This window comes from Pipistrellus kuhlii, unplaced genomic scaffold (assembly GCF_014108245.1).
Source record: "Pipistrellus kuhlii isolate mPipKuh1 unplaced genomic scaffold, mPipKuh1.p scaffold_m20_p_2, whole genome shotgun sequence".
Lineage (NCBI taxonomy): Eukaryota > Metazoa > Chordata > Mammalia > Chiroptera > Vespertilionidae > Pipistrellus > Pipistrellus kuhlii.
Window position 1 is genome coordinate 169,430,955 of NW_023425515.1, and position 26,228 is coordinate 169,457,182.

General features: G+C 45.7%; 2 protein-coding genes and 4 non-coding genes across 13 annotated transcripts in view; 5 read left to right on the forward strand and 1 right to left on the reverse strand.

Moving 5' to 3' along the window:
* Positions 1-17,007, reverse strand: part of KIF2C (kinesin family member 2C) — a 28,622-nt gene extending 11,615 nt beyond the window's left edge. For 2 of the 8 annotated variants that reach the window (XR_004989334.2, XR_004989333.2), the window contains exons 1-10: positions 16,317-17,007; positions 15,259-15,353; positions 11,240-11,335; positions 11,028-11,076; positions 6,291-6,413; positions 4,094-4,216; positions 3,249-3,349; positions 2,533-2,628; positions 2,123-2,177; positions 1,872-2,034 (exon numbers count right to left, since the gene is read on the reverse strand). Coding sequence is in view for 6 of the 8 variants with exons in the window: in XM_045584757.1 (XP_045440713.1) it covers positions 1,872-2,034; positions 2,123-2,177; positions 2,533-2,628; positions 3,249-3,349; positions 4,094-4,216; positions 6,291-6,413; positions 11,028-11,076; positions 11,240-11,335; positions 15,259-15,353; positions 16,317-16,380 (965 nt within the window). In the remaining 2 variants the exon portion in view is untranslated. The remainder of the gene's footprint in view (positions 1-1,871; positions 2,035-2,122; positions 2,178-2,532; positions 2,629-3,248; positions 3,350-4,093; positions 4,217-6,290; positions 6,414-11,027; positions 11,077-11,239; positions 11,336-15,258; positions 15,354-16,316) is intronic. The other 6 variants (XM_045584755.1, XM_045584757.1, XM_036446164.2 and 3 more) reach the window with 6 other exon arrangements.
* A 6,161-nt stretch (positions 17,008-23,168) lies between these two features.
* Positions 23,169-26,215, forward strand: RPS8 (ribosomal protein S8). The gene is made up of 6 exons (XM_036446382.2): positions 23,169-23,313; positions 23,718-23,824; positions 24,386-24,485; positions 25,115-25,290; positions 25,507-25,636; positions 26,058-26,215. The coding sequence occupies exons 1-6, from the start codon at positions 23,310-23,312 to the stop codon at positions 26,165-26,167; spliced, it is 627 nt and encodes a 208-aa protein (XP_036302275.1). The 5' UTR covers positions 23,169-23,309; the 3' UTR covers positions 26,168-26,215.
* On the forward strand, positions 23,553-23,633 carry LOC118725093. Its single transcript, XR_004989840.1, has one exon. It is a non-coding gene; the product is annotated as a small nucleolar RNA SNORD55/SNORD39 (small nucleolar RNA).
* On the forward strand, positions 24,206-24,308 carry LOC118725102. The gene has a single exon (XR_004989848.1). It is a non-coding gene; the product is annotated as a small nucleolar RNA SNORD46 (small nucleolar RNA).
* On the forward strand, positions 25,352-25,420 carry LOC118725101. Its single transcript, XR_004989847.1, has one exon. It is a non-coding gene; the product is annotated as a small nucleolar RNA SNORD38 (small nucleolar RNA).
* Positions 25,866-25,934, forward strand: LOC118725100. Its single transcript, XR_004989846.1, has one exon. It is a non-coding gene; the product is annotated as a small nucleolar RNA SNORD38 (small nucleolar RNA).
* Positions 26,216-26,228: the final 13 nt, after the last annotated feature.

Consider the following 26,228-nt stretch of genomic DNA (forward strand, 5'->3'; position numbering starts at 1 on the left):
TTAATTTTTATTGTATTTAACTTTTATTAAAACAGCTACATGAGGCTGTGGGTGCTTTATTAGACAGAGCCGTCCTAGAGTTTGCTGAGTCTGCAAAGCCCAGACAGTAACAGGGTGGCTGCACAAGATGCTGGAAGAACCCTGACGCCTGCCCAGCCTCAGAGAATGCAATGGTAATACTCACTTCTGATCCACTCAAAGATGCATTGCTAATGCTGCAAAATGGCATATGGCAGCCCAGGAACCAGAATTAAAACCAGAGCCAGAGCCAGAGCAAGCTCTATGTGAGCTGATTCAAAGAAACATGGTCTCATCTCCTTTTTTAATTTTTTTAATTAAAAAATATATATATATTCTATTGATTTTTTACAGAGAAGGTAGAGGGACAGAGAGCTAGAAACATCGACCAGAAAGAAACATCGACCAGCCGCCTCCTGCACACCTCCCACCGGGGATGGGCCCGCAACCAATGTACATGCCCCTGACCGGAATCTAACCTGGGACCTTTCAGTCCGCAGACGGATGCTCTACCACTGAGCCAAACCAGTTTCGGCTCACCTCCTTTTTTAAAAAAATAATTATTTTATTGATTTTTTACAGAGAGGAAGAGAGAGGGACAGAAAGCTAGAAACATCGATGAGAGAGAAACATTAACCAGCTGCCCTTGATGGGAATCGAACCCGGGACCCCTCAGTCCGCAGGCCAACACTCTTTCCATTGAGCCAAGCTGGCTTCAGCCTCAACTCCCTTTTTGTTGAGAACCCCCCCTTCCCACCTTCAAATCTGCCAACCTGCCTGACCCACATTCTCTGCGCCTTCCCGTTACAATGGAGTGTCCCTGCTCCATCACAGGCCACCTGTTCGCCTTCTGCTTGTTCTCTAGAGCAGTGTTTCCCAACCTTCTCTCATGATGAGAATCACCTGGTGGAGTTGTTAAAACACAGATTCCTGAATCCCAACTAAGAAGTGCTAAACTAGAATTTTTGAGAACATATAGGTAAAATTGCATACCTAACTTAGTGCTCTGTACATAAAATCTGTCTTAGAGCACTAGTTAAGTATACAATTTTACCTATATGTTCCCAAAAATTCTAGTGTAGCACTTCTTAGTTGGGATTCAGGAATCTGTGTTTTAACAACTCCACCAGGCGATTCTCATCATGAGAGAAGGTTGGGAAACACTGCTCTAAAGCACCTTCCCGCAGACTTCTCTCCTGCAGTTCCCCACCCCTTTTCTTCCGGTGCATCATCTCTGTTGACATGCTAATGTGCTCTATATCTCCCATCTTTTTTTTTTTTTTTCTTTTTTTTTTTAATATATATATATATATTTTTTTATTTTTTACAGAGAGGAAGAGAGAGGTATAGACAGTTATAGAAACATCAATGAGAGAGAAACATCGATCAGCTGCCTCCTGCACACCCCCCACTGGAGATGTGCCCGCAACCAAGGTACATGCCCTTGACCGGAATCGAACCTGGGACCTTTCAGTCTGCAGGCCAACGCTCTATCCACTGAGCTAAACCGGTTTTGGCAGTATCTCCCATCTTAATAAAAATGTCCTTGGTGCCCAGGAGGCGTGGCTCAGTGGTTGAGCACTGACCTATAAACCAGGAGGTCACAGTTCAATTCCCAGTCAGGGCCCATGCCTAAGTTGTGGGCCTGCTAATGTTTCTAGCTCTCTCTCCCTCTCTCTTCCTTTCTGAAATTAATAAAAATACATTAAAAAAGAAAAGAAAACATGGGAGGAGGCCAGGAAGGGCTTTAGAGTCCAGCATGCCTGTGAGCAGTGTTACCGCTGTGTCGTGAATGGAAAAGACCAAATAGGGTGAGGGCAGGGGGGAGGGGGGAGAAGAGGCAAGGGACTAACCTATAGATGACTTCATTTGAAGCTGTTTCATCAAATGCAAAGTCAAAGCAGAACGACTGGTTCTCCAGATACTTTGTTAAGTCCACTTTCAACTTGGGCTCATGTACGAAGAGGAGACACTTGCTAGGAATGGAAATCACGTCAATTTCTTTCTTGGCCAATTCTGCAGAAGGAGAATATTTTCATGGGATGCTCCCTGGACACAGGAATCCTTTTACTCCAAAGCCCCTTTCTGACTGAATGGAGTTTACCTTGTTTATTCAGCGGGCGTTTCCTAACACAAACGCATATCCTGTGCTCTTCCATCTTCAAGAGAATGAGAGGAGATAACCAACAGAAGGTTAGGGCAGTATTAAAGAAAGCTTCTCCCGAGCCCCTCCCTTCCAATCCTAGGTCTGGCCCAGTCAGGAGCCAAGATCTAACACTAGGATCCTGCCTCCCCATTATTTACTCAAGAGCACAGAAGGTAAGGTAGGGTAGAGGAAAGTTTATAAAAAATCAGGCCCTCATCTAGGTCTCACTAATTCCAACTCACCAAAGAATCTTAAAAATACCCTCAACGTTGAGGGAAGACTTCTCGATGCTCTCCTTCAAAGTTTTCTGTCTCTTAATTGCAAACCTACTCAGGAAGGGAAGGTAGAAACCTTTTGGGTTTACTTACAGGATCAGTCAGAGTAAGGGGATGACAATCCAAGGTGGCCCGAAATTCTTTAATCATCCGGGCAAATTCCCAGTTTGGAAAGCTGTTGTCATATTCCTGTTTGGGGCAAGAGCAAAAAAACACTGACTGCTAAGATGTAAGTGCTCTTAGACTTCAGTACTAAGTAAAAGCAACATCTCTCCTTGTGCAACTGGCCAATCAGAGTTGACAAAACCCCACGCCATCTCACTTCCTCCCGCCCTGACTCTAGACTGACAACCCAGGAACACAGCCCTGGGAACAGACTGGCAGGGGGCCTAGGCATGCACCAAACCACTCTAGGAACTGGGGTGAGGGCCACTTGGAAAATCAGAAGGCTGGGATTCTCCAGAGCAATAAACTCATCTAAGGGGAAATGCTCCAAACTACACCTGCATTGCTGCACCTCCACCACACACACATACACACACACAGCTAGGAGGTTGGGGAAACAGGCAACTGCTGTGGGACAGGCGTGCCCACTGAACAGTCAGCATGAAACAGTCCCCACGTGAAGACCCTCAGAAGGATATCTGACTTATTGTTCTCTGAATCCTGATGAGATACCAGTTAAGCTTCCTGGATATCAGAATTGGAGCCTCAGTAATGCTGGGGCCCAACAGTATGTGTGCTGCCGTTAACACTGCAGTTAAGGACACCAGTCAAAAGACCCTTACCCTAGATCCCGAGAAAGATACCTGAGCTCGCTTGGTTCTCATTTCAGAGATCTGGGCCCTCTTCTCTTCTCGTTTGTTCTTCATTTTTTCCATTTCCTTCACAATGCATGATTTCCTCCGAACTAGGGGAGGAAAAGCTCATTCTTTTACTTGTCTAGGCCAGCCAGCCTGTTCTTCTCCAGCTGCTGTACTGGGTCCTGGGCCTTTCCTAGGACTAGGCTTTCTCAAGACCTTTGCACTTAAATCCCCATATGCAAGGAGAGGAAGCAGAGGTGACTCTTGGGATGGTCAAACTCACCAAGTAAAGATTTGCCCACATGAGTACTCCAGGTCTAATCCACACTCTCCCCGTACCTGTGTGGCATTTTCTCAACAACCAGAGAGGTGAGACCATCACTGGTTACTTTAGGTTACTTAATGGTTACTTTAGGCCAGTGGTCGGCAAACTGTGGCATGCGGCTCTTGACCACTGGGATAGGGGCTTAATCACAAGGAATAACAACAGCCTGTAATTATTGGAATCGAGAATCTAGGTAAGTGGTTGGCAAACTCATTAGTCAACAGAGTGGCAAACTGAGGCTTGTCACATGTCACTTGCGAGCCAGTTTGTCGACCACTGCTCTAGGCTGTTCTTCAGGTGTCAGCCAAGACACTATTGTTGTGACAACATCTCAGTTACATTAGAAGGTTTCTGCCAGCTTAAGGGGAAGGGGTCACCTTGTGTAAAATTGATTCCATGGCCACAGGGAAACATGCCCCCAAGTGACAAATGCAGTTTGAACTCAGGTGCCAAGGCACCCCAGGTCTGAAAGAGAGTGAAACTGTCCTGCACTAGGAGGAGGGCAGCAGACAGTCAGCATGTCTACCTGAGTTCACCGGGTTTGCAGAAGAGCTGCCTCGCACGGAATGGACTTGCTCTTCTACCTCCTCGCTGACCATTGGAAATGGTATTCCAGCCACTGCAGGGCAGGAGTTCCTAGGGGGGCCAGCTGTGAGGAAACAAGAGTCATTGGAGAAGCCGGCAGGCTACTGCAGCTGTACTCGGCTGAGCCCTCGTGGACCAGGAAGATGGCTACTGACTGCAGTTCAGCAAGAGCCTTGCCTCCTATAGAATGAGAGCTTGGGTTTTTCCCTTTATCTCAGCCCATACCCTGAAGCGGACCAGTATCTCTGCAGGGGCTGGCCCCTGGGTCAAGAAATCTTGACTACCCTGCCCTGGCTTGTACTGCTCGTGGTTAGAGCATTGGCCTATGGACCAAAGGGATGCAGGTTTGATTCCTGGTCAGAAGCAGGTTACAGGCTCCATCCCAAGCCCTGGTCAGGGTGCATGCAGGAGGCAACCAATCATATGTCTCTCACATAGATGTTTCTCTGTATCTCCCGCTTCCACTCTCTCTAAAAAAAAAATCAGTGGGAAAAAATATCCTCAGGTGGGGATTAAAAAGAAAGAAAAGGGTGAGTAACTCAGAATGGGCTTCACCATAAAGGGAAAAGCCTTCTAAGGCCTGACCCAGACTTCTTAGGCCAAGTCTCTCTACTCACTGGGAGAAAAGCCAGGCCTTTCTGACTTTCAAAAGCCTTGGAACTCAAAACAAAACAGCCTTGGAACTCAGGTAGTTAACAGGAGCAAAGACTGAAAAGCCAGCAATAATGGAAACATGAGCAAAACTAACAGTACTGATTTTAACCCTGAAAGGTACAACCCATGACAACTCATTACTTCCCATACTTGGTCATGATCCTTTACCTCCGTTTTGTAAGAGCTAAATTTGATATATGTAAGATGTAATGGCTGTGTATCTTACAAAATCTTCATCGACTTTATGTATCTAATAAAAGTTGACAATTGCCTGGCCGCCGTGGTTCAGTGGTTGAGCACTGACCCATGAACAGGGAGGCGTAGGTTCAATTCCCAGTCAGGGCACATGCCTGGGTTGCAGGCTTGATCCCCAGTGCAGGAAGCAGCTGATCAATGATTCTCTCTCATCATTGATGTTTCTATTTCTCTCTCCCTCTCCCTTTCTCTCTGAAATCAATAAAAATATATTTAAAAATAATACCTTTATCAATAAAGAAAAAAAAAAAAAGAATTGCTCTACCTGGTTTGGCTCAGTGGATAGAGCATTGGCCTGTGGACTGAAGGGTCTCAGGTTCGATTCCCATCAAGGGCACGTACCTTGGTTGCAGTCACATCCCCAGTGGGGAATGTGCAGGAGACAGCTGATCGATTTTTCTCTCTCATCGATGTTTCTAACTCTCTAACCTTTTCCCTTCCTCTCTGTAAAAAATCAATAAAATATATTTTTTAAAAAAGGATTATGTCTCTTTTACAGAGTTCTGTGGCCTTCTAGGGATACAGTACTGATATGTATTATTAAAAATATTCTCATTAGTTCCTGTATGCCCTGTAAAAAAAAACTTGATGCAAATCATTTCCAATTAAGAAAAAGATAATGGGCCAAGACCGGTTTGGCTTAATGCATAGAGCGTCGGCTTGGGGACTAAAGGGACCCGGGTTCGATTCCGGTCAAGAGCATGTACCTTGGTTGCGGGCATATCCCCGGTGGGGGGTGTGCACGAGGCAGCTGATCGATGACTCTCTCTCATCGATGTTTCTAACTCTCTATCTCTCTCCCTTCCTCTCTGTACAAAATCAATAAAATATATTTTAAAAAAAGAAAAAGATAATGGATCAAATTTTCATTAAACCAGAGTAAGTAAATAAATAAATGAAAAGTCAGGATTATAGGTTTCGTTGGGGGCTTAGGAGCTGGAAAAAGACCTGAGGGGGACTTTGGAGTGGTGGTAATACTGTTTGATCTGGGTGTTAGTTATATGAGTGTGTTAAAGAGCTGTATATACTCAATGATATGGTCACTTTTCTGTATATACTGCATGTTTCAAGCAAGGGGGGGGAAAGCTTTTTCCAGATAAGGGAGCTGTGGGGCAGGGGCAGAAGAATACTAAGTTTGTAGGAATCTTAAGATATTCCAGAACAGATTTAGGAAATGTGTGAGGAGCTGCTCCAGGGAGTCACACAGGGAGAACAGATTCATTACTCACTAGGAACTAAGAACTGCTTGCGGGAATTGGCACGCATGGGTAGGTCCACCTCCATACCATCCTCCTTAGGGGTGATGCGAACCTCTGAGAGAGTGGACATGCGACTGGAGCGGCTTCGGAGACCTGAAGAACCGGGGACAATCAATGTAGCATGATAAGGAGGGCTGGTGGAGTAGCCTCCAGATTCTATACAGGATGAGATGGGTCCTGACCACCAGGAAAGGAAAAATTAGACAGGCTAGGTACTAGTGACCCCAAAACTAATGTGTTCACATTCTGCAAACCCGAGAGCTCCTAAGGGCAAGGATATCTCCCACAAGAGCATGTGTCATGAGCAAATGGGGGTATCTACAGCCAATATGAGGTCATTTCTGGAGAGCTAGACCTAATCCAGCACCTACCATTCTACAGTGTTCTTCCCAAACTACAAAACAGTAGACGATAAATAGCAGTATTCCCCCCTGGTGGAAGGGAACACTAAAGTTCAGAGAAATTATGCAACTTGTCTAATGTCATTTAATTGTAAGAGTCAGAGCCAAGATGTGAACCCAGGACTGTCAGATTCCAAAGTCTGGGCTTTCCCACAGCTTCAGGAAGCTTTACAGAGCCAAACGTGGGCCACACACATCAGAAACCCAGGGAATCAGTTACCTTGATTTTCTAGAAGAATGCTTAACGGAGAGAAACAAATTAGTTATATTTAAATTCTTGTTCATTTCTACCCATCTATATAGTTTTCCTACATAAAGAGAAACAATCCTATCTATACTAATAGCCTAGGTGGTTGTCATGCCCTCACACATCACACCCTAATGTCGTCACAAAATGGCCACACGCACAGTGGAGGCAGGACCTGACAGGTCATGGCAGGGGTGGGCAGTTGGGGGCCATCAGGCCAGCAGGGGAGAGTTAGGTGTCAATCAGGCAGGCAGGCAAGCAGTTAGGAGCCAGCAGTTCCAGATTTTGAGAGGAATGTCTGACTGCTGGTTTAGGCCTGATCCTGGGATCAGGCCTAAACCAGCAGAACATCCACAAAGGGGTCCCAGATTGGAGAGAGTACAGGCTGGGCTGAGGGACTCCTCCCATACACGATTTTCTGCACTGGGCCTCTAGTGTGTGTGTGTGTGTGTGTGTGTGTGTGTGTGTGTGTGTGTGTGTGTGTGTGTGTGTATATATATATATATATATATATATATGTGTGTGTGTGTGTGTGTGTATATAAAGTGATCAACCATATGTCTGTATGTCCAACTGATAGGCTGGTACATATGACATGCACAGGCAATTTAAAAATAAACGTTGACTTGTGCATGCACGATACATATAAATCTCTCGAAATGGATATTATTGAAATCCCTTATAAAATGATTTGTAATGGATCTATTATTGAAACTACCTTTGGACATAGCACATCTGTAGATATTAAAAACATATCTAGCCCTAACCAGTTTGGTTCAGTGGATAGAGCCTTTGGACTCAAGGGTCCCAGGTTCAATTCTGGTCAAGGGCATGCACCTTGATTGCAGGCACATACATAATAGGGAGTGTGGCCAAAACCAGCAGTCAGTCCTCTCAAAATGGTTTGGCTCAGTGGTAGAGCGTCGGTCTGCGGACTGAAAGGTCCCAGGTTCGACTCCAGTCAAGGGCATGTACGTTGGTTGCGGGCACATCCCTGGTAGGGTGTGTGCAAGAGGCAGCTGGTTGATGTTTCTCTCTCATCGACATTTCTAGCTCTCTCTCTCCCTTCCTCTCTGTAAAAATTCAATAAAATATATTAAAAAAAAAAAAAATAGGGAGTGTGCAGGAAACAGCTGATCGATGTTTCTCTCCTATTGATGTTTCTAACTTTCTACCCCCATCCCTTCCTCTCTGTAAAAAAATCAATAAAATATATATTTTTAAAAATACATCTAGCCGAAACCGGTTTGGCTCAATGGATGGAGCGTCGGCTTGGGAACTGAAAGGTCCTGAGTTCAATTCCGGTCAAGGGCATGTACCTTGGTTGCAGGCACATCTCCAGTAGGGGGTGTGCAAGAGGCAGCTGATCGATGACTCTCTCTCATCGATGTTTCTAACTCTGTCTCTCTCCCTTTCTCTCTGTACAAAATCAATAAAATATATTTTTTAAAAATACATCTAAACGTGCAATTCTTTGTCCTAAAAGTGATCTCGTTCATAAATTAAGAAATTTTGGATACACTTGATGGAGATTTTTATACCTATTGGAGTGATGATTCCATTGATTTAACAGATGATGTCAAAAAGGAAAATTTTCCCATCAAACTTCTTATTAGTGTCACTCTTTCGGCAATGCCATGTCATAAATTAAAATTGAAAGTAGGTGCAATCACCATGCTACTGAGAAATCTTAATAGTAAATGAGGTGTTTTTAACGGTACTAGATTATCAAAAGATTTCGACCTAACATAATTGAAGCTGAAGTATTAACAGGATCTGCAGAAGGAGAGGTTGTTCTCATTCCAAGAATTCATTTGTCCCCATCTGACACTGGCCTCCCATTTAAATTAATTCAAAGACAGTTTCCGCCGAAACTGGTTTGGTTCAGTGGATAGAGCGTTGGTCTGCAGACTGAAGGGTCCCAGGTTCGATTCTGGTCAAGGGCATGTACATTGGTTGTGGGCACATTCCCAGAGGGGGGTGTGCAAGAGGCAGCTGATCGATGTTTCTCTCTCATCGATGTTTCTAACTTTCTATCCCTCTCCCCTCCTCTCTGAAAAAAATAAAATATTAAAAAGAGACAGTTTCCTGTGATGCCAGCATTTGTGATGACTATTAATAAATCACAAGGACAAACTCTAGACAGAGTAGGAATATTCCTACTTGAACCTAGTTTCGGACATGGTCAGGTATATGTTGCTTTCTCTCTAGTTTGAAGAGTGTGTGATATTAAAGTTGTAAATACTTCATCACAAGGGAAATTAGTCAAGCACTCTGAAAGTGTTTTGACTCTTAATGTGGTGTATAGGAAAATATTAGAATAAATTTAATAAATTTATCAGTCATTGTTTTTATCAATGTTTTTATATCATGTTTTTGTTGTTTTTATGTCTTTGTTGTTATATCATGCTGTTATTATTTATTAATCAATTTATATATTATTTTCATATACAGTTCACTAATTTTCTTTCATCTCTGACACTTCTATTATAGAGAAAGGGCGAATTGCAGTATTAAAATATTCCTGCTAATTAATTTCCTTTCAAAGTGAATCCATACACTAGGTCACTAGTTCACCTATAAAATAAAATAAGTCATACATTTGGAAACAGAACATGTGGTGTCATGTAGGCCAAGATCAACTTGTACTGAATTTCTGAGTCTCCTAAATTTAGGTTGATCTGATGGCTCTATATATAACCCATGACTTCCATAAAGAGCATAAATTATTAATATTTTCCTATTTTCCAAAAGATTTATAATCTTGTGCTTCATTCTACTGTTCAATAACATGCACCTTTATTAAGATTTCCCCCCCAATTATAAGGAGCTGTGGCAATATCCCTTGGGGTCAGGCACGTGGGGTGAGGCTGCTGCCACTTACATCTCTCGCGCAGGCCAGCAAAAGAGGGCCAGCACCACACCACTCATGCCCAGCCCTAGCTCACAACTTTCACCCTGGGCCAAGGAGTTACTGTGGCTCCTGGGATAGCTCGATCATGCAGGACAGTGATAGTCTCTGGACTGGGGTAGGCCATGCAGGTATAGCTGGGTCTGAATAACAAGCTGGATTTCTTGGGCAGTTTGTGCCTCAGCCACCCACTCTGGTCACAGACTATTGTTGTCAAAGTAGATTTATGCTGACTTCTGCAGAGAAAGCCCAACCTTTTGAGGCATAGCTGAAATCCCACTCATCCTACTCCACTCCCAGGTCTCCATAGCAACATCAACTAGACCAGTGGTCGACAAACTCATTCGTCAACAGGGCGGCAAACCGCGGCTTATGAGCCGCATGTGGCTGGCGAGCTGTAGTTTGCCAACCACAGGACTAAACCATACTTCTAAACAGCCTGACCTAGCTTTTCTCACAGCCTGTTTATCACCTCACTCCAAGGCCCATTGTTCCCGAGGGAAGAAAACAAGCCTGCCAAAGCTGATTACTACTCTGGATTCTACAACAAAAATTTATCAGCAAATTTCCTAAATGCACCAGGTCCCTGAGAAGTTGGTCTAAGAGCTGTAGGTTGGATGGCTGGATTAATTTCTTTTTTTTAACTGGCTTGAGGGATGATTGACATACAAACGTTGTAGATATTTAATGTAATCAACTTAATGAGTTTGGAGAAAGTACACACCCACATGAAACCATCATCACAATCAATACCATAAACATACTATCACCTCTGGAAGTTTCCTCCCACCCTCTATGTTAAGGTTATTTTTTCCTTCTGCGGTAAGAGCACTAATATAAGATCTACCCTTACAGTACAATTTTAAGTAGATAATGCAATACTGTTAACCATCAGCACTATGTTGCACAGTAGATCTCTAGAACTTAACTTGCGTAACTGAAACTTCGTACTTTTTGACCAATACCTCTCCATTTCCTCCTCCCTGTAGGATGGATTCTTCCTCACGGAGGAAGATGGGGCAGGACTCAGCTCACACAGAAGCCACCTGCTAAACTGGAACAATGAGTCTACTTCACAGGTTCCTAAGCCCCAGGAACATCATTCTGGGCACAACCCCGTGACAATAAGCCAGTAGAAATCCATTTACCTTCCTTTGGAGCAGGAATTTTGGAGTTGACTGATTTTCGCTTTTGTTTCTGAAAAACAAAACATACCACCACCATATACGGCTCTTATCAATTCTCAAGGGCCCAAGCGCCAGGCTGAAGTCCAAAGCAGTCTCAGAGAACAATCCAGCAAAGAGCCAAAGCCAAGTGAATCCTCTGGGGCACTGGCTGCAGCCAGATGACAGGCACCTACCATCACATTCACCTGCAGAGGCAGATTATCCTTCGGGTGTAAGGGAAGAGGCTGTAAGAGTTCTGGGTTTATTGCAGCCACGTCATCAAAATCAATCTGCAAGGAGCAAATGAAAGTTTCAATGAAATAACATAGCTTTTCAATCCAATTGCATCTCTGCAACCGAGATTCAGACTTTACCAACTTTAAGTTCCACCAAGTACTAATAGCTATAAACAAATATTTATTCCTTAGCTGTGGTTTACCATCTAGATGGATATTGGTTTCTGATTTCCAAGCTATGGTAGATGTCAGTGATGAGAACGAGATGAAGACAGACAGGCAGGCAGGCAGGCAGGCAGTGATGTAGTCCACAGTAGACTTGGGGTACCTGGCTCCCCTACTGTTCTGCTGGCAGTCGGATGCTGCTGAGCACACTGCCTGAAACACTTCTTGCCGGCTGACACGAAGGAGGAAACAAGTTCTAACAGTCCCAGTGATGGTTAAAAAGGAATGGCCCTTCAGGATCTGATGGGCAGGGACATGTTCCAGAGAGCTGCTACTTAACCCTAATCTACCTACATTTTTTAACAGGCCCAGAAACTTCTTCCCCAGTCACAGCAGCCTGCTTATGCCTGAAGGAAGGTCACAATTCTAGGTTTACATCCCTAGAGTCCTGAAACTCTCTAGGAACAACTCAAACATGCTAGGGTGAGAGCTTTACTTCCTACTATTAACTCGCTTATTAAACAATTCATTATGCACCCCAGCCAATTTGTCTCGGTGGATAGAGCATCGGCTTGGGGACTGAAGGGCACGTACCATGGTTGCAGGCTCGCCCCTGGCTCTGGCTGGGGCATGTGTGTGGGAGGCAACCAATTGATGTGTCTCTCTCACACTGATATTTCTCTCTGCCTCTCTCCCTCCCTTCCACTCTCTCTAAAAAATTAATGGACAGATCCAGAGAGAGAAGCATTGATCAGACATTCAAACCTCAGAGGGAAGGTAGGGGAGGGTGGGAGTAAAGGGGAAAGATCAACCAAAGGACTTTTATGCATGCAATGGACACAAGAGGGTGAAGGCATGAGTGGAGGGGTTGTGGGGCAAAGGGGGGATAAGGACACATATGTAATACCTTAATCAATAAATAAAAATAAATGGAAAAACATTCTCAAGTGAGGATTAACAACAATAACAAAAAATGTATTACGCACAAGGCAGTAAAAAGAGATATTCAAAGATGAATTAAGACATATTACCCTTCGCCAGGACCGGTTTGGCTCAATGGATAGAGCTTCGGCTTGGGGACTGAAAGGTCCCGGGTTCTATTCCGGTCAAGGGCATGTACCTTGGTTGCGGGCATATCCCCAGTAGAAGGTGTGCAAGAGGCAGCTGATCGATGACTCTCTCTCATCGATGTTTCTAACTATCTCTCTCCCTTCCTCTCTGTGCAAAATCAATAAAACATATTTAAAAAAAAAAAAAAAAAAGACATATTACCCTTCATTGAGGTCCTGAGACGGGGGCAGGCTGGAGGGGTGAATCAGGGGGAAATGTGGACATATGTGATACTTTCAACAATAAAAAATTATTTAAAAAAAAAAAAAAAAAAAAAGACATATCGCCCTTGCCTTCAGTGAGCTCACATTCTAATGGGGAGAGAGAAGTCATGTATACAAAGGGCGAGAAACCAAAGCAGCATGGGATAGACAAGGAAGACAGAGTAACAAATGCAAAAACTGGCAATTCTTCAATAACCATATGTCTATCCACTTTTTTTGACAGCTACAGGCCCTTACTACATATCCTTCCCCCATTTCCAATCCCTAAACTCCAGAAAGCATAAACAACGTGGGAAACCAGAACCCTAACCCTAGTTCTGACACTAACTGCTTTTCACACTGATGATTGAGGGTGAACATCCCAGGAGGAAAGAGTAAGAGCCTGAGGGCAGAAGGCCCTAGGCATGGTCACAGAGCGGGGGCTGCCCTGCTTGCCCTGGCACAAGGTATTTTGTGTGATAGAAAGAAAAAGGCTGATTGGGCCGAAACCGGTTTGGCTCAGTGGATAGAGCGTCAGCCTGCGGACTGGGGGAGTCCCAGGTTTAATTCCGGTCAAGGGCATGTGCCTTGGTTGCGGGCACATCCCCAATGGGGGGGTGCAGGAGGCAGATGATCAGTGTTTCTCTCTCATCGATGATTCTAGCTCTCTGTCCCTCTCTCTTCCTCTCTGTAAAAAATCAATGAAATATATTAAAAAAAAAAAAAAAAAAAGGCTTATTAGGATCAGATCTTGAAAAGCTTTTGAATGCCTCACAAGTTTGGACCTTATTCTACAGGCAATATGTGAGACACAACAAGAGCTGTATTTCTAAACAAACAACAACAAACCAAAACAAATAAAAAAACTAGCAGCTGGTTGAAAGAAATTTTTAGAAATTTGTTTATTCAAGAGCAGATAATGTAAAGCATCATCCATTTATTTCTCCAACATAGCACATAAATATCTGCATACCTACCATAAGGTGCTATCCTAAGCAAGCCCTGTATATCCATCTCATTAAGCTCCAGGAAAGAGGGCCCAGGTCTGTCTCACCCACACCTCTGTATCACCAGCACCAGACACAGTGTCTGTCTTTTTTATTGTATTTTCTCTTGTGTGGCACTTTGAAAACTGCACAAAAGGATTTGTTGACTAAAGCCTCACAACCACGCTATGAGGCTGATGTTATCATCCTCATCTTATAGATGAGGAAACTGAATTTTTCTGAGAGAGGCAGAAACATGCCTGAGAACACACAAAGTAGTGGCAAAGACAGACTAGAACCCAGGTTTTCACACTCCTAGCCTGGTGACCGCTTCACCACACCTCAATGCCTCTAAAGCATGAATGTCTTAGTCACAGCTCTCCTCCCCTCAAAATTTCCCCCAGGAACCCCACTGGCTACAGAATAAAACCTCAAACATCTGAGAGCCAGAGATGAAGTCCCAGCAGCCTGAGCCTTCTACTGCTGGTAGCCAGCTTCTCCATTAGCCCCCCTGAGGGCCACCTGCTACTTTCCTGCCATCCCCCAAGCCCAGCTCATCCTGATGAGCTCCACCTCTGAGCTGCCCTCGCACTATGCACCTGCACCGTTTATCACAGGCTGCCTCGTTATGTGGTGTTTCAGAAACATACTTTTGTCTTCTCAACTAGGTATTCAATTTTGCTCCCCAAACAATTATCATATGTAATCAGAAGCAAGGTTTGAGGATTCCGTACAGTTTGCTTTCTACAAACACCAGAAATTGTTGATTGCTGCAATTCAGAATAGGCCTTCCTAAGAAAAATCCCAATGCATCCCAAGAGGATCATATTTGAGATCAGGAAGGACACCACCAGCAAAAACAGGCTCTCAGCCCGGCTGGTGTGGCTCAGTGGTTGAGCAATGACTTGTGAACTAGGAGGTTAACAGTTCGATTCCAGGTCAGAGCACATGCCTGGGTTACAGGCTCAATTCTCAGTAGGGGACGTGCAGGAGGCAGCTGATCAATGATTCTCTCCCATCATTGATGTTTCTCTCTCTCTCTCTCTCCCTTTCTCTCTGAAATCAATAAAAATATGTTAAAAGAAAAACAGGTTCTTGCCTGGCCAGCATGGCTCAATGGTTGAGTGTAATCGATATGAACCTATGAACCAGGAGGTCAAGGTTCGATTCCCAATCAGGAAGCATACCTGGTATGGGGCATGCAGGAGGCAGCCAATCAATGATTCCCTCTCATCACTGATGTTTCTCTCTCTCACTTCCTCTCTGAAATCAATAAAAATATATTAAAAAACAAAACAAACAACAGGCTCTTGGACAAGGTTATAATCCCCGGTCAGGGCACATACAAGAAGCAACAAAATAAAAGAAAAATAAAGAAACCAATCAATGTGTGAGTAACTGGAACAACAAATGGATGTTTTTTTTCCCCTCCCTCTCTCTCCCTAAAATCAATCAATAAAAAATGTTTTAAAGGCTCTCACCAGTCCCATTTTCATACAGATCTTCCACTTACCTCTTTGCCCTTTGTGGCACCTCCTTCTATCCATTCCACTGAAACACAGGCTTTCTCCAGGTCCACAGTCCTTACATTGGCACTGTGAATTAGGCCTAGAATATAAAAAGGCCAGAGTTACCCACGTTTTTCACTTTTAAGATCCCCCAGAGAGCCCCCTCAGGGTGGCTCAGTGGTTGAGCATCGATCCATGCACCAGGACTTGGGCTCTATTCTCCGTCAGGGTACATGCCCGGGTTGTGTACTCAATCTCCAATGGGAGCCGTGCAGGGGACAGCTGATGGACGTTTTTCTCTCATCGATGTATCTCTGTATCTATCTCTCTCTCTCAAAATCAATAAAACATTTTTAAAAAGATAAAGATCCCACAGAGACTCTCAATGAGGAGTTGACCTGAAGGAAAGGACAGCTGCCCTTCTTTCTTTTAACAGGAGACAAACTTCCCGGCACTTCACCCATAGGACATCCCATAGTGAGGTGGGCAGAGAAAAAGTCTTAAAACCGAATTGCAGGGGATAAGAATTCAGCACTGAGGCTCTGGCGCCCTCGGGTTTCCCTACCTTGATCCTGACGGTTCTCCTGAGAGAGAGAGAGAGAGAGAGAGAGAGAGAGAGAGAGAGAGAGAGAGAGAGAGAGAGAGAGAGAGAGAGAGAGAACAGAATTGCAATCTCCTGAAGAGCAGGGATCCGTCTTGTTACACTGAATCCCAGCGCCTGACACACTGCAGGTGCGCAATATTTATAGGAGAGTAGAGGGGCGTGGAAGCCGAGGTCCCTGCGAGACCAGGGCAGTCTCGGGAGAATGGAGAGGAAGTTGCTCTAAGCAATCCTGACTCCACTGGCCCCGAGGAGCCCCGCCTTCTCCCAGAGGACCGGAGGGGGCCAACCGCTAAGCAGGGACCCCGGCCCCGGTGGGGAAGACGGATTGCCAGTGCAGAGACCCGGATTGTGGGAGGGGAATCCCCAACAGTGTCTCAGGGCCCTGCCGTTGGGGAGGGGCAGCAATGTCAGCCGTCTCCGAGCCCACGGCAGCCCGGGCCTCGGGACCCCGCCCCTCACCGTTACTGCGTTGGATCTTGATGTCGAGACCGGGAAACAAGCGGGCCTGAAGCGCCGAGTCCATTGGGCAGTCGGAAGGCAGATGCGCCGGAAAAAAACACACACCAACAACCTCCAACTCCCCTAAATCTGCGAAGTCTTAACGCCCTTAAACCGCCGCCGCAGTTTAAACCCCGCGCGCCAGCGTCCCGGAGCTTCGTCACGCCGTCGCCGGCCTCGCTTCCGCCAGTCAGCCGCGCCCCGCGGAGCCTTCTGGGAAATGTAGTTTCCCGTCGGTCTTCCGGCGCCTGGGACCGCCCACTTGTCGGGCAGCACCTCGGAGCGCAGGGCCTGCTGGGAACTTCGGGAGCCCGTGGGCGGGCTGTTTCTCCTTCCGGGCTTTATATCCAAGGGCTCCTGGGCTGCTGGGTTCCCCAAACTGGGAGCTTCAATGAGGTGTGTGGTGTTTGAGCGAGGGCTCTGGGGACCTACAGGTCTCCGGCTCCTTCAGTTACCAGCTCAGTGACCCCAAGACAAGTTAGAAACGACTCGGTTTCCTTCTTTGCACAATGGGAAGCATGTTTCCTCCCGCGGGAACTTACTGCGAGTTTAAGAGAGGAACTTATATTTGAAGTGCATGGAAGACACAGATTCACTAGATATTGTGTCTACCACGTGCTAGGCATGATGCTAAGTGCTAGAGGTAGTTCTTTTTGGTGTTTGTTTTTGTTTGTTCTGGAGATAGCAGTTCTTGTTCTTGACCTCACATTCCAATGTGAATAGAGGACAAACAAAGTAACAAGTAAATTAGGAATTGTGGTAAGTGCTCTGAGGGAAACTGAGAGCTGGAATAGAGAGTAATAAAGGTACCTACTTTAGGGGATGTGACCAGAAAAGAAATATTTGAGGTGATAATTTAACCTGAGTCTACAGAACTAGGAGGAACAGGCCATATCAGAATGGAGGGCACTGAGGTGGAGAGCCTTTCAGATTCTGATTTGAGAATGGTGTGTGCAAAGTCTCTGAGTTAGGAAAAATCTTGGTTTGGAAGAACCCAGTGGGCTGATAGGCAGTAGGTGAAGTCATTTGCCATCTGGGAGCTTGTAGTAGTGGTTTTGGCTTTTATTCTAATGAGAAGCCATTGAAGTTCTTGCAGAGGGACAAGATCTGAGTAACATTCAGTGCTATGCATATCAGACTTACTGTGTGGAGAACTGACTTGAAGAGGGCAAGACTAGAAGTGAGACCGTTAGCAGGCAAGAGAGGATGCTTGCCTGGCCTAGGAAGTGACAATGGAAAAGAGCCAAGAGAAAGGACTACAGGTGCATCTTGTTTGGGAAATAGAGTGAATGGGCCTTTGCTGATCAGTTTCAATCTAAAATGAAACCAGAGGATGTGAAATGGAGATTCTCACACGTGCCCTCAGAGGAAAGAAACCTGAGAACTGAGAGGCTGATTTCTCATAAATGCCTGATTTACCAAAGATGGAGTCTTATCTTCGGAACGGTGAACACCCACTCAGAATCTCTCCTCTTCCTCGTCAGTGAAATTACTGCGTGGGCTCTGGCTGAATTTCCCCCCATTTGTGCTGCTTGTCCATATATACAATACATCCTGTCCCAAACCCTCAACAGACTAGCCTGAGCTTGCTACAGCATGGGTTTCCAAAATTGTAATTTCTCTGCTGTTTCCTAAAACAAACTCAATATCTGGTCATCTGAGTTTGCTTCAGTCTACCTCATTACTGAGGTTGACAGGTTTGGTGTGGGGTGAAGGGGAAGGAGTAATCATGGATGACTCTTGGTTTCTGGTTAGAGACACACACTGAGTGGATGATGATTTATTTTTGAAATGAGAGTGAAGGAAACGGGTTGGGAGTGGGGTTTCATTTTGGTCGTTTCGTCAGATGTCCGGAAGACTTCAGAGTAGAGATATCAAATAAGCAGTTTGGATATACAGTTCGGAGTTCAAGGAGAGATCAAGGCCAGAGACGGAGGTTTGGCAGTCATTTTATGCCATTTGGAGTCAGGGAATTGGAGGAGATATTCTAGGGAGGGAGTGTAGTTGGAGGCGAGAAGACCCGTAACTGAGCTTTGGGGCATGCCAACACTTTGAGGTAGGGCAGAGGAAGAGGAGCAAAGGAGATGAGATTAGGGTTGTTTGAAGAGATGAGGAAAACCAGGGTTTGGCCCTAACTGGTTTGACTCAGTGGATAGGAGAGCGGCCTTCAGACTGAAAAGCCCCAGGTTTGATTCCGGTCAAGGGTACATGCCTGGGTTGTGGGCTCAGTCCCCAGTGGGGGACTTGCAGGAGCCAGCCAATCAATGATTCTGTCTCATCAGTGATATTTCTATCTCTCCCTCTTCCTTCCTCTCCAAAATTGATGAAAATATATTTTTTTAAAAAGAAATATTGAATGGCCCAACAAAAATAGTCAAATCCATAGGAAACTCAAAGTTCCTAAAGTTGAGAATTCCTTTTTGGGACTGTCCCAAAAAGAACTAAGAAGTCAGAACAGCAAGGGGAGTCAACTCTAGAGAGGCCCATGATCAGAATAATGAAACCCTTAAAATACAAAATCACCAGCCCTAACCGGTTTGGCTCAGTGGATAGAGCTTCAGCCTACGGACTACAGGGTTCCAGGTTCGATTCCTGTCAAAGGCATGTACCTTGGTTGCGGGCACATCCCCAGTATGTGCAGGAGGCAGCTGATTGATGTTTCTCTCTCATTGATGTTTCTAACTATCCCTCTCCCTTCCTCTCTGTAAAAAATCAATAAAATACATATTTTTAAAAACCATTAGATTAGGAACACTTAGTTATGCTAGGAACTATAGCATATTACCATTGACATACCACATGACAGAGAGAATAAAAGTCCTCCCCTTCTCACACTGGTAAAATAACAAATTCTATGCACAATCTGTATGCGTAATGATATAAAAGATAGCAAGTATAAAAAGTAAATCGTGCCGGGACTGGTTTGGCTCAATGGATAGAGCGTTGGCGTGGGGACTGAAGGGCCCCGGGTTCGATTGGGTCAAGGGCATGTACCTTGGTTGCGGGCATATCCCCAGTAGGGGGTGTGCAAGAGGCAGCTGATCGATGACTCTCTCTCATCGATGTTTCTAACTCTCTCTCTCTCCCCCTTCCTCTCTGTACAAAAATCAATAAAATATATTAAAAAAATAAAATAAAAATAAAAAGTAAATCGTAAAAGGATAAAGCAATATGTGAAAAAAGAAGACATTTGAAAAAAAAACAAAAACAGAAAAACTTTAAAAAATACAGCCACTGAAAATAAAAAACAAGCAAAGACCGGTTTGGCTCAATGGATAGAGCGTTGGCTTGGGGACTGAAAGGTCCCGAGTTCGATTCCAGTCAAGGGCATGTACCTTGGTTGCGGGCATATCCCCAGTAAGGGGGTGTGCAAGAGGCAGCTGATCAATGACTCTCTCTCATCGATGTTTCTAACTCTCTATCTCTCTCCCTTCCTCTCTGTACAAAATCAATAAAATATCGGGTCTAGTAATAATTAATGTCGTTTTTAAACATTCGTTTAAAATCTTGCTTGGCGTTGACTTGTATTGACATAACCTTCAAACACGTGGTATCTACAGAACGTGTGAAGTGCAATTAACAAGTTTTGCTTGAAAAAGTTTGTGTTTGGTTTGGTTTTTGTTGCAAAACTAGGGCTAAGAAGATGGCGGATGTAGAGCATATTCGGCACTGCATGCTTTACGAGTTCCAATTAGGAAGAAAAGCAAGTGAGGCTGCAAAAAACATCTGTAGTGCTCTTGGTCAAGATGCAGTTAGCGCCAGAAAATGCCAGCGTTGGTTTGAGAAATTTCGCAAGGGAAATTTTTCGTTAGATGACAAGAGTGGTCGAGGCCATGTGTCCAATTTTGATCAAGAAGCTCTTCAAGCTCTTTTGGTGCAAAATCCTCAAATTACCCAACAAGAGCTTGCGACAACTTTGAATTGTTCACAAAAAACAATTTCCAATCAATTGCGTGCACTTGGCAAAGTCCAAAAGTTTGGAAAATGGGTTCCTCATGAGTCGACCGACAACAACCGTAATCAAAGAGTCACAATTTGCAGTTCGCTGCTCTCTCGTCAAAACCGTTTGCCGTTTTTAGAGCAAATTGTTACCGGAGATGAAGAATGGGTGCTGTATGTTAATTTGAAAAGGCGGCCTCAGTGGTTGGACAAAAATGAGGCTCCGCAGCCCACGCCAAAACCTGACTTGCATGTGAAAAAAGTGATGTTGTGTGTTTGGTGGAATTTTAAAGGAATTCTTCATTATGAACTTTTACCATCTACCCAAACCATTACAAGTGCAGTGTATAGTGCCCAATTGGAAAGGTTAGCCCAAGCTTTAAGAGAAAAAGAACCCGCACTGATTAATCGGAAGGGCGTAATTCTTCACCACGATAACACACGACCGCATACTGCAAGAATCACTGCTGAAAAACTGCGCCAGTTGGAATGGGAAGTTCTCCCTCAGCCTGCATATTCTCCTGATATTGCCCCTTCCGATTACCATTTGTTTCGTTCTTTGCAAAACTTTCTTCTTGGAAAAAAATTTAATAATGAAGAATGCCTCAAAAATGCATTGACCGAATTTTTTGCATCAAAATCACAAGAATTTTACAACAGAGGGATTAAAATGCTTCCTGAGCGTTGGGCACAAGTAGTAGAAAACAACGGCAACTATATTGTTGATTAAATTTTGTTGTATTGTTTAAATAAATTCGATTTTAAAAAGTATTAGAAAACGACATTAATTATTACTAGAGCTAATATATTCATTCTGGCAGCATTAATTACCATTTCTATACCAATAATTCCCAAAAGAACATCTTCAGTGCAGATCTCTTCCGTAAGGATGACCAGATAAGAACATTCAACTGCTTGTTGTCACTGAGAAGGAGAATTCCCTTTTACTTTTAGTTCTTACGGCTGGACTGGTAACAAAAGTAAAATTGACATAACACTGGATTAACAGGAAAAAAATCAATTTACGTATGTACATGGGAGAATCACAATATGATGGTTAGATAATAAAATGAGGCTCTAATAAATGATCAAACTAGGCATCTTTTAGTATTTTTTAGATAATGGATTTGTGAGAAACTGACAGGACAAAGAAAGTCAGTGCTCATGAGAAATCTAAGCAAGGTTTGGGCTTGAGTAGTAAGTCAGTAAAGGCTAATGCTTGTTTCTACAGACTGGTCAGCTCTGAGCTACTTAACTCTATCCATAAGGGGTTTCTCTCCCAGCTGGTATGGCTCAGTGTAAACTTATGAACCAGGAGGTTATGGTTAAATCCCAGTCAGGGCAGGTGCCCGGATTATGGGTTCGATCCCCAGTGGGAGTCAGCAGGAGGCAGCTGATCAATGATGTTTCTCTATCATTGATGTTTCTCTCTCCCTTCCTCTCTGAAATCAATAAAACATATTACAAACTAAATAAGGTGTGTCTTTCAGGTGCAGGGAGATTTATTTTCTGCATCTAAGGAGACAATGGTAAGTCAGGTGCCCTTCTGTTTCTCAAGTAACTAATTAACCGATATACCATTGTGTTAAGGTGACCAGACGTCCTGATTTTCAACAATTGTCCCGCAGCATTTTTAAAAAGTCCGGATTTTTCTTTAAAAAAATTGGGACTTTTTTTAAAAAGCCGTGGGACATGGGACAAATTGTTGAAAATCGGGCCGTCTGGTCACCTTACATTATGTGATATTTTGGGGTGGCCTGTCTTGGGCCTCCACACTGTCATTCCCACATACATGAGTCACCAAGCTATTCCACTTCAACAAAAATGGTACCAATATTCACCCAGTTGATCAAGTGAATTATTGAAAATCCTTGACACAACCTCCCTCTCCCTAAACCCCAACATAATCCAATTTCTCCCCAAACCCTTCAAAACAAAACCCAAGCTCATCCCTCCTTTCTATCTCTCTTGCCTTTCCCCGTTTTCCAACGCCCCAGCCCCCACATCTCTAACCTTGGACCACTGCAAAAGCTTCTAAAATGAGTCTTCTCAAAGGGTAAACAGCCAGGCTACCCCCCACGCCCCCTCGGCTGTGCCCTAGGATAAGACAGTGCCTGCACCTCCACCAAAACTCACACCTGGCTAAAAAAATAAAAAATAAAAATAAAAAATCAGTGCAAAGATGCAACCTTCATAACCAATGCCTCATTTTCTTTCTAAATATATATATATATATATAATAAATATAAATATATACTTATTTTATTTATAAATAAAATATATATATATATTATTGATTTTTCACAGAGAGGAAGACAGAGGGATAGAGAGCTAGAAACATTGATGAGAGAAAATCATCCATCAGCTGCCTCTTGCACGCCCCCTACTGAGGATGTGCCCACAACCAAGGTACATGCCCTGGACCAGAATGGAACCTGGGACCTTTCAGTCCGCAGGCCAAGGCTCTATCCACTGAGCCAAACCGGTTTCCGCCCAATGCCTCGTTTTCAATAGGTTCTGGTATGGATGTAGAACTCTACTGGGATAAGAGTTCTCTCAGAACACCACAAAAATGATCTGGTAGCACAATAAATACATTTGTCGTTACAATTGGGTGTATGGGATGTTTAGGTTGCTGATCTAAATAAACGTTACTAACTAAAACAATAGAAATAAAAATAAAAAAACCTCACATCTGGCGATGCCGCGAGATTCCCAGCCTCAGGCCCTCCCCAGCCCCCTCCCAACCCTCCTCCAAATCCCCTCCTTTATCCCTTCCCCCTCCCCGCCCAGCCCCCTCCCCAGGGTGGGGCTCCAGCGCTCGGATCCCCTTTCAGGAGGAAGGCCTCCCGCGGTCGCAGACGCGAGGTGGCTGCGGGGCCCAGGACGCGGTCGCAAAACGGTCGTAACGTGCTACGGCGTTTCTGCCCTCCTTTCCGCGATTGGGGGCGGGGCTACGTTTTACAAACCGGACGGTGTTTCTCAGCGTTTCCTCTTTCCAGCCGGCGCCGAGCTATGGGTGAGTGCTGCTTGTGTGAGGGCCGGGGCGGAGGGCGCGCGTTCAATCCGGCGCCATCCCGCCTCTCAGCCACCTTAGGAGGGTGGGCGCGCGGACCCTCGGCCACGGGCGGCCATGAGGAAGCTGGTGCTCAGGTTTGTGCCGCCGGCCGGGTCCAGCGCTGGGTTCCGTGCCAGAGCCCGGGCCGGGGCTGCCGGCCCCGTCAACATGGCTGCGGCGGGGGAGGGTGCGGGCGGCGCGGCACGCGGTGATGACGCCTTAGGACTGCTGCAGACCCCGATGCCCCGTGGGGAAGCCAACCTTGGAGAACTGAGCGTGCCCCCCGCCCCGCGCGCGGCCTCGGCCTGGCCGGGGCTGGCCCGCGGCCCAGGGTTCAAGCTTCCGCTCCCCGCACCCCCGCACAGGGATCTCCCGGGACAACTGGCACAAGCGCCGCAAGACCGGGGGCAAGAGGAAGCCCTACCACAAGAAGCGAAAATATGAGCTGGGACGCCCTGCTGCCAACACTAAGGTGCGTGCGGGGCCTCGCCGCCCCGGAGGTCGGCTCGGGCGGGTGTCCACGATCCCGCTCTGTGCGTGGCTGTTGAGCCCCGGGTGGGAGCGAGTGGCCTCTTCCTCCTTACCTGTTGGGTAAATATCCTGTTTCCCTGAAAATGAGATAATGTCTTACATTAATTTTTTCTCCCAAACTTGCGCTAGGTCTTATTTTCGGAGGATGTCTTATTTTCGGGGAAACACGGTACTGGTACTAAGGAGATTGCACCGAGGCGCACTGTTAGGATTAAAGGGGCCCGTACGTGCTGGTTAGAAACCTGGTGTTTCTGTCGCATGGACACGTGATTTATAGTGTTTGGGATCAAGTTTGGTTTTGTTTGTTTTTTTTCTTGGAGGCAACTAGAGTGATGAAAAAGGTAACCTTAGGCGTGGTGTGGCCGTCTTGGCCACCTTGTGCCACTTGCCAATGCTAGGACTCGTCATAGTTACACTGACTGTTTCCTCCGTGCGGCCAGGCTCCCTTTCCTCTCGCACCTGCTTTCCTTTATAACCTTGTCCCTGTCCTTGTGTTCGCTAGATCGGACCCCGCCGCATCCACACAGTCCGAGTGCGAGGAGGCAACAAGAAGTACCGCGCCCTGAGGCTGGACGTGGGCAACTTCTCCTGGGGCTCAGAGTGTGAGTGAGTGAGGCCGGGCAGGAGAGGGTGGGAACCCGGCGCCTACGGTCTTCTAGGAGCTTCAGGGAGTGCTTTTAGCAGGAAGTCCATGGCCTCCACCCAGATACTGAAGTTTCTTTTTAAAAAATTAAAAAATATGTGTGTTTATATATATATATTTTTTAATATATTCTATTGACTTTTTACAGAGAGTGATAGAGAGTTAGAAACATCGATGGGAGAGAATTATCGATCAGCTGCCTCTTGCACTACCCTTAACTGGGGATGTGCCCGCAACCCAGGTACATGCCCTTCACCAGAATCAAACTTGGGACCTTTCAGTCTGCAGGCTGTCCACTGAGCCAAACTGGTTAGGGCTGAAGTTTCTTCTTGAAAGACTCTAAGGCTGTGGTAATTAGAGCTGTCTCTCCAGCCTGTACTGGTAACTCCTGTGGGCTCAGGGAGGGTCTGGGTCTAGAGATTGTGTGGGGTTGTCAGCCGCCTCTGGAAGGATGGGCTTGTGGAGATGAGCTGATGCCTCGTGGCTGGGTGCTTCCCCTTAGGCCCTATTAGGCTGGGATCCCAGGGAGAGCAAGGCCAGTTGGCCTTTGGTTTACTCTGCTTGATTCTGGATTTCTTCTGTGAGCAGGTTGTACGCGCAAAACAAGGATTATTGATGTTGTGTACAATGCCTCGAACAACGAGCTGGTCCGCACCAAGACCCTGGTGAAGAACTGCATCGTGCTGGTGGACAGCACGCCGTACCGGCAGTGGTACGAGTCCCACTACGCACTGCCCCTGGGACGCAAGAAGGGGGCTAAGCTGGTGCGTATTTGGGGAGCCAGCCTCCCTGTTGGGTGGGGGGACGCCAACCCGATGGCAGCCTTCTTGTGATGAGATTCTGTCCAGTTCTGCTACTGAGTGGAAAGAGAAGAAAGCCTTCAGTGCTGAGGAAGGCAGAGGTTGGGATGTGCGGGGTTCAAGGGTGCCGTGTTAGAATTTGAGGACCCCCAGCTAACCATCTTTGTCTCCTTTACTAAGACTCCTGAAGAGGAAGAGATCTTGAACAAAAAACGATCGAAGAAAATTCAGAAGAAATACGATGAAAGGAAAAAGAATGCCAAAATCAGCAGTCTTCTTGAGGAGCAGTTCCAGCAGGGCAAGCTTCTCGGTAAGATGGCTGTTGCGTGGGGGTGGTGGGTCACAAGCTGTTTTATTTACCCTTGCCTCGGTCCTTTGGACCGCCAGCCATGTAGTCTAGAGGGTTCACAGGGCAGTTTAATAACAGCAGCATACAAATCACCCATTAGTGTGACGTTAAAATCGGACATGGGGGGCAGGAGTCCAGAGGCCTGGGTGAGCAGTATTCGGAGGAGTGAGTGCCCAGGCTGCGGGGGCTGTCTCAGTGATGAAAACTTTGTCCAGTTCTGCTACTGACTTTAAGTGACGATAAAGTGTATCTGAGGAGACAACAGGTTTCGCGCCTGCCCCCCCTCCACCCCCGTACCTAGGTCAATGTAGCTTTTAAGGGCACGTAGCTATGGGTAAGGGCACGCTGCTGTTTTGCTGAGGACCACGTATTCTCTTGGCAGCATGCATCGCTTCAAGACCAGGCCAGTGTGGCCGAGCAGATGGCTATGTGCTCGAGGGCAAGGAGCTGGAGTTCTATTTGAGGAAAATCAAGGCCCGGAAAGGCAAATAAACCCTCTTCCCTCCTGTGTTAGCTCATGTAATAAAGGTGTGTGTTCTAGGTTCTGTGTCCA